This window comes from Schistosoma mansoni, chromosome 1 (assembly GCF_000237925.1).
Source record: "Schistosoma mansoni strain Puerto Rico chromosome 1, complete genome".
Lineage (NCBI taxonomy): Eukaryota > Metazoa > Platyhelminthes > Trematoda > Strigeidida > Schistosomatidae > Schistosoma > Schistosoma mansoni.
Window position 1 is genome coordinate 65,275,753 of NC_031495.1, and position 8,784 is coordinate 65,284,536.

Sequence of the window (8,784 nt, forward strand, 5' to 3'; positions counted from 1 at the left end):
AATGAACTGAGATTTACAGAAGGAACAGTGATGATTTGGACAATTGGTTGTTATTTTGCAAATTAACTGTTCATTGTATGGTTATCAAAATTTAGTGAAATAGTCTGCAATTTTTGGTTAAATACATACGATTGTCCCTAACCAGTGTTCTGTTCACTACACTACTACTACTGCTATGGTTATTATTACCATCCACCACTTTTTCCAAATTACGTTATGTTGCCCAAATGTCACTCATTAAAAATTACTAATGTTTCCTCGTAACAAAAATATATTTGAATAGGGTCATCTTATATAAAATTATAGATCAAACAATAAGAATTTACGTTTTCTAAATGATTTTACAAGTCTACTTTTGTTGTTGTATAAATGATCAATCCGTTTTCATTACAAACTGTTTATGATAGACGCAATAATAATAATACTCTTTTATTCAGAAGTTGTTATACATTAATAAAGTAAGAAACAAATGAAAGGTGTATGATTATATTTGATTTAATATATCCTTTATTGATGTGATCATAACTATTATTTGTTGGTCAATAGGAGACAATTGGCTTTATTAGTTTTGGTTTGAATTGTTAAAGATTTTATAAATCATCCTTTTTTTAACGTGAATTTCTCTTTAAATGTTTATAGCTAACATTTGATTTCACTTTAGATTGCATAACACTATGATTAATAAAAACTTTTTACTTTCACTCTAATTTGAATCTTCACAGTAGTGTAGACGTTCAAAACAAGTTGGAGTTGAAATTATTATCTTTGATTTTGGTAATTATAAAAGACTGTGCTACCGTCATCTAAAATATTTCAACTTTAATTATAGAAGCCTTGGATAACACACCCCTGTTCAGAGTTGGATTGAAGAAAGTCAAGTTAATATACATAGTTAGTGAATATCAATTAACAGTGATATTTCTATGATGAATGGGAGATCATGTTACAACGTGGATATTAACTGACTAGATAACATCAAGGTTATTAAAAAGAAGTATACTGGATATAGATCTAGGCGATAGGCTCTAAAAGACGCCTTCATCTTAACGTCCCCAAACATTATTATGATAACCTCTATTACTTTGAAATAAAAAATAGACACATCATTGTCATCACACTTGGGATATATATATGTAAATCTTGAGATCTTAATTTAAAGTGAAGCAGTTCAAGTAAGGATATTTTTATAATTTCTGGACAGATTAATAATTTCACTGTTTTCTGTTGTTCTGTACACTTATCTTATTAAGCATTGTTATAATGATATGAGACAAGAGCATAGGATTCAATATATAATTACAATCTCAGTTGTCATTTTTACTCACTCTTATGTATAATTATTAACTCATATGTGTTTGTAAGTGTATATATATGATAACACTTCATGTCGCTACCTAATTATTATAACACTGAAGGCAAAAATAACCGCGACGGTGTTGAAGTCTGTTACAAGTACGAAGTTAATCCGGATCAGTTGGTAATAAGGGTTTTATACGCCAATGCTAAACCCTCATCTCTTTTTCAACTAGATCATACACCTACAGAAGCTTGCTAGCGTGTCATAAATTTACTTAGCAAATTTAACAGACTAAACCCATTCGAAGTGATTTAAAGCAAATATTTATCCGATGAACAATTGAGCCACTTTAAACCCGTTTATCACTTTGTGCATTACATAACGACTTTTCTGAGACAAGTACTCAGGCCAAAACCACAAGAGAAGGATTTTGAACTAATCATTCCATATGTTTTCTAAGAATTTCAAGTCTCCGTGTCATTTACGAAGCACTAAATAATAAAGCCCAGATATTATTTCTTACTTCTATCAAACAGCATATGTTTAGGTGATATTTTCTATGGAAAAATAAAGCATAATGCCTCGACAACCGTTGGTAAACGCCACTTTTATCGTAATCTCATACCATTACAGATTAACAATATTCTGTATGGAAAATGAACTTGATAACCTTAGTTCTAGCGTGTAATATTAGTTTGAATCTTCACATCATATTTATTGACTAGACTTACAAGTAGTTGATATGAATGTTGTAAACGCTAGCTCAAATGTATTCTCTAATATATTTACAACCATTTTTACGGGTAACTGTCCAAAATTTATTCACTACTTTATCATTTGATTTGATTTTTCCTTACTGATATAAATTTTCTTATAATGCCCTAACTTTTAAGCTTACATTCCAATTCTTTTATTGACTTTGAATTTGATCAGACAAGTGGTTTAAGAAAGAAAATAACATAAAATAACCTGAATATAAGTTGAAAAACTTAAATCAATTACTTAATATTCATATATCCTCTAAATTACAGATATTTAGGTCAAAATAACGAAAAGTAGGTAATTACAAGAAATACAGTTTTCTTTACTTAGTATTGTTTGTTTGGATCTTTCCATTGATGTTTTTAAGACTGCAACTGGTCAGTTTCTAATTGGCATGTGTGCATGTGTGCATACTGTGCGTATTGCCTCGATATAGCTGACGAATCCCAAATAGGACGAAACGCGCGTCCTGGTAGCCACAATCCATCTTTGTTTACAATACAGTTTTCTGCATATATATATATATATATATATATGATTCCTTACACTTTGATTGAAAGTAAATAAAACCACACAGTTTGTAAAACAGTATATCTAGGGGAATTCCTAACTGAAATAGTCATCATAAAAGTACTCACTGTGTAATTCTATTCCATTAAAAATGTATTTCATAGAGAATCAAGCAATATTTGCGATTAGACTACATAAATATGATATGTCACCATTTAATTATCAGTCAAATCCAAATATCTAAGTCTTACGGGAGTTTAGTTGCGACCCAAATAGCTCATTGGTAAAATCTCAGGCTATGAAACCCAGTAACATGAGTTCAGGCCCACTAGGGATCATCAGTCTACTCGAAAATACAAGTACACCACGTTGTGGATGAATGCCAACCAGTACAAAACATTAAAGCAAGATTTTCTGTCGTATGCTTCAACTTTTCCGACTAAACGTGTTGCATAAATCTTAATAACTCAGTATGAAACATTGGACTTTGATTCTTTGCTTTTGAAATAACGTGATCGTTAACAGACCTATATATTTTTGGTTAACTCCCTGAAAGATTTTTCAGTGTTTACTACTCAGAATTCCCATACTAGAATCAAATAACTATCTAGAGCTCATTATTTATCAGTCGTTTACCGGGTATAAAAATATTTCAAAGTATAGTATAAATGATTTTCGATGGTCATTATGGACCTTTCGTAAGAAAAATATTTAAAATTCAAGCTATAAAATTTCGTAGGTATCATTACCAAGTTTCGATTTAATGATTTTGAATAAATTGAGCATTAGGTCGATCGTTATAAAAAAATTAATATATTTGTAATGTCCTAATGAGTAGAAAAATTAGATTTTCTGACGTTTCGTGACTCAGTGTAAGTCACTTCTTCAGAGAATAAATGACCAAATTAACATTAATTCAAGTTTAAATGGTACAACGGAACAACACGAATATTTATAAAATTTCGACTCAGATCTTAGACTCAGAATACTTTATGAAAATAGAAATATATCGATATCGCAGAATAATTATTCTCAATCATTATTAGAAGTATCCATGAGAATGAATAATATAAATTATAAAATATTCTTTATCAAAATTTCAAATGTTGAATTCAATTTCTATTACATTGTAATGTCAGAAGGGGTTTTGTGGATATTATAGTAATTTTAACGGTTGAAATCATGAATTAATTGAAGCTAGACCACCATGGAAAACCTAGAAGCACTGCTTGACGGCCGTTTCGTCTTATTGCGGGACTCCTCATCAGTGCGCATCCACGATCCCGCCTCACGAGCGAGATTCGAACCCAGGATCTACCAGTCTCGCGCCAGAGCACATAACCGATAGACCACTGAGCCGGCATCCCATGGTGTTTATATCTAACTCCAACCAATCCACGAAATTGAACATCCATTCACCAATGTCCTCAGTGAGTTGATATCTCCCAATAGACCTGGTTGAACTCCACTGGTTACTGCTTCTCACAAGAAATCCCGCCTCGCGAGATTTGACTGATAGGTCCTGGGTTCGAATCTCACATGGCGGGATCGCACTTCTGAAGAGTTCCACATTCTAATGTATAAACAATATTTGCTTAATATAAATTAATCTTTAATTTTAACTAGTAGTTTTTCATAAAATATAAAGATTTTTGATTATTTTTTTCTAAAAAAACTCTTTCATATATAAACAGATTTGAGATTAATTCAATAAACTGAATTGCTAATATGTGTACTTTTATTATTCCGTCAAACTGTTATCAATGCATAAATTACTACATTCTGTGTGTATGAGATTAATTGTGATCATCATAAGTCATATCTATTTTACTTAATCAACTTTACATAATCAACTAGTAAATGACGGTTTGTTTGTCTAGGTTGATTTCTTAGTTTATATCAGCAAAATTGTGTTTGTTTTTTTTTAAATTTTATTATGGTTGTTGTTGGTTATAGACTAACTCATTTAAATAATTCTATTCTGATTATATTTTTCAACTCGTAAGTTGTTGTTGTTGTTTATCGGTCATTATTCGAGTCAATTCCATTATCCAATCAAAGTGTTCATTGTTTGCACAAAAAAAAAAACGATTACTCTGACTCTAAATAATATCACTGATTAAAATACATGTCCATTAAGTATATGTACATGTTTATGTATATGTATGTTTAAGTCTTTAAGTAAGTCTGCACATAACAAACACATTTTGAGTACATAGAGTGCTGGAAATTAGTAGTATATATAAACAGTAATTCTGTCACTATGATTAATATTTTCATTATCTTAGTAACAGTGCCCGACGATTATAAACATTCAGTATACTGATAGATTTGTTTAACTTATATTTTCCTTCCAAAAAAATTTACATTCACCAAATACCTAAAATTACGTATCTTTTAACAACTCAAATTGTTTTCAAACATGACATCCACTGAGACCAAATCAATTTCACCAACAAATTCTTTAAATCTTGGACAAAATTTTAAATATCAAGTATTTAGTGATAACACTGAGGGTATTTCCATTGTTAATACACCTCAAACAACTACGGATAAAAAGCATTACCTATGGGAACGTGTAAATAATATGAAAACATCACTGGTTGATTCAGTACAACGTAAAATACCTGTACATCATAGTAATCAACTAAATGATATGTTTAAACGTTTTCAATTTTTCTTTTCAATTATTGGACCAATTTTATTATTTATAATGGTCATATTAGTATTAGTTTATTGGAAACGTGAACAGAATGAATTGTGGAAAAATCGAAATCAATGCTATACAAAAGAATGTCTGATATCATCCAGTTCAATTGTTTCACATATGAACAAAACAATATCACCATGTGAAAACTTTTTTCAGTATGCATGCGGTTCTTATTATCCCCCATTTCATCCAGATCAAAATGCTGAACAACCAGCTGTACAAGCTCATCGTGTTGTTGCAAGCGCTTTTGGTAAAGATACTATACAAGATTATTTCAAAAGTGGTCGAAGTCGACGATTGTTGAGATTTGACAGACCTATGATTGAACATTTAACTGAAATTAATGTACATGCAATTATTAACTCGTTACGTAATATTTATGAAAATTCATATGGACAATATAATTCGGCCAAATATAAAGTTGCCCAATTTTATGATTCATGTACTTCAACTTCATTAAGAAATTGGCTTGGTGCACATCCATTAATGAAAAAAGTTGCACCACTTTTAAATGGAATATGGCTACTAGATAGAAATGCATCAAATGAAACCGGTGCTAATATAGTTAATCAAACATCAGCATGGCCAAAACGTTTATTTTGGGATTCATATTTAACTCAACAATTTTATATGGCAAAAAACTGGTCATGGATGGATTCAATTAAACATTTACAAGTTCAACTTAATGTACCAACATTTGCTGATTTTCATATATACACAAGTCCAATTAAAAAACCACGATTATACGTAAGTTTAGAGAGTATAGTTTTATGATTGAAAATATGATATAAATATATAATTTAAAAAGATGTGTAAGTTTTTTTTGGCGGCCTGCTTGAATCCCTGGGCTAGCTGTTTCTGCCATCTAAATATTTCAACAAGTTATCTGGGTTTTTTAAAAATTGGTTTTAACCTATCATTATGTCTCTTGATCGCATAACCTATACAGGCGCGTTTATGAAAAGCTTACGTCCTTTCGCTGCAAAAATTACAAACAAGTACAATAAGAGACATTGTGGTGTTTGGCAATATGCTTTAGAGAGAATAAACATTAATCAAATGTCGATTCCCGAGCTGCTTAACTCTAACTGTCGATCTCTAATTAACAAGGTGGACTATCTCCAATTTCTGCTAAGTCAAAACATGTATCGTAATTGTGATGTCATCACAATTCAAGAATCTTGGTTGACTGACTTACAGGATGATTGCCTAGTATCATTACGTGATCTTAATATCTATCGTCAGGATCGATCAAACAATAAAAAGACCTGTGGTGGCGCAGTAGCTACTGGGTTTTTTTGTTTTGTGTTTTTTTTTGGTAAAAAAACTTGTTGAAATAACTCGTGCTGAGAATTCTATATTGTACCAGATTATAATATTGAATAAAGCCATTAATTATTATTATTAAAAAAAAGTTATGTCAGTTCTATCAAATTGACAGCTGGTATGTTTTAAAAGAGGTTTATTAGAAGAAACGTTGATTATCAAAGAATTTATTGATTTCCTCTTTTCAATGATCTTATGCTTTAGGTTTTAATAATTGACATAAGTATGTTGTGAAACTGAAAAATTAATGGAATCACATATTTTCAATATTATTGATAATCCTGTCACACGCTACCTTCATTGTACAGTACTGTTGTTGTTGTTTTTTAGTTTTTCCGACTTTATTTGCATGCGAAAAATTTCCTCTCAAAGTAAGACATAAATAGATTTTGTGTTTTTGGCATTAAATTACAGTTACTTTTGTAACTTATCACATTTTAAATGGAATCTATTCTTCTGTATGTTTAAGTCTTAGTTGCCCCTGAACACTTGATAGATTATTCTAAGGTGCATAAAACCTTAAACGTTTTTAAAAGTAATCTTAGTGGATTTCTTCTTAAAAACAATCACAAATATTATTGTCGGTAAACATTAAAAAACTGATTAGTATTAGTTAACTAGATAATAATCATCAAACCCATTTAAAAGCAAAGGAAATCACATTAAAATCTGCTCTAAGAAAAGTGGAATCCAAAATCTTTACAATAATTAATCTAGAATAAGGAATTGACAGTGAAACACGAGGGAACATGATATTAAACTAGAGACACCAGAGTTATTATTTATCACAAATGCAAAAACATGTTCTAAAATCTGTTTCAGTATTTTATGGTAAAATATCTCTGATATGAATTGATCAGATAGTATTGCATAGAGTGATAATGACTATTAATATAAATCCATTTTGACTGAACATCAAATCATGATACATTTTACAATGAGTAAAATTTCAGACAAAATCATTCTTTTAGTTTCATAGTCAATTTTAGATTAAGGAATAAATATAATAATGAAACCGTTTATGATTATCTAAATAATAAACAATCAGATGAGTAGAGAAAAATTGAATTAAAACTGATATAAATAATTTTGGTATTTTCATTCTGAGTAGATAGTGAATGTCCAATCAAAGGTATTCAGAAAGATGACATGTATAAAGTTGAATTCATAAGTTGATCTAAGCTAGATCACCATTGAAAATCTGAAAGTACTGAATGGCCTAGTACAGAATAATTGAGCACGGACTGATCAATGATTTTTGAAGTTAATAAGTTCTACTAACTAAATTGATTGTTTCCTATCGTTGAGAAAATCCTACTAATTCATTCTAGATGTTCAAGAATTTGTCAAAAAGGATAAACAAAAGATTACAGGTTACTGAAATTATTAATTAATCGGTTAAGGGCTCTGGCTCGTAACTGGTAGGTCCTGGGTTCGAATCTCGCGAGTGCGGGATCATGGATGCACACTGCTGAGGAGTCCCATAATAGGACGAAACGGCCGTCCAGTGCTTCCAGGTTTGTTTTCGATAGTGGTCTAGCTTCAATTAACTCATGATTTCAACTTTGAAATATACTGAAATCTCCACAAATCCCCTTCTGATTAATTATAAATGTTTAGTTTTGATGTATTAGTAAATTATCTACACTCCTTCGAATCTGGCTTTAAAATTGATGTTAACTGGCTAATAATAAATAATGCTTATATGCAATCTGTAATTTGAATAACAAAATGACCCCAACCATAAAAACATTAGAACCTAAACTACAGTGAACGAATCTTTCGTTCTAGTATGGTAATTCTCATCAATACTAATTCTTAAACCAATAAGCTAACATTCAATGATTTATACTTCAAATGTAAGTCATGATTTCTCTACAGAAAGTTGGGATTTCTTCTTGGAGTTGTTTACATAATTATGTTCAACATCACCTTCATTTTGTGAATAAACTTCAAATTAGTGTTTACTTCTTGAATTGAATTGAGCTAAACAGTCATTTAAAATGATTTAATCGAAAAAGATATTCATCTATTTTTCTAATATAGTTTGAAACAGAATACTAATATATCAAATTTACTCACATTATGAGAGCTACTTAACAGATCAACTAAACACATGTTACTGATGACGTATTTGGTAAAAATTACTTTAAGAAGTTTCCTTATTCACTTAACTAAA

At 30.2% G+C, this 8,784-nt stretch overlaps 1 protein-coding gene across 1 annotated transcript in view; it reads left to right on the forward strand.

The window, feature by feature from the left end:
- Positions 1 to 4,991: 4,991 nt before the first annotated feature.
- Positions 4,992 to 8,784, forward strand: part of Smp_000755 (family M13 non-peptidase homologue (M13 family)) — a gene marked incomplete at its 5' end in the record, with an annotated part of 71,888 nt that continues 68,095 nt past the window's right edge. Inside the window, one exon of the mRNA XM_018795226.1 lies at positions 4,992 to 6,026. Coding sequence (XP_018649560.1) covers positions 4,992 to 6,026 — 1,035 coding nt within the window. The remainder of the gene's footprint in view (positions 6,027 to 8,784) is intronic.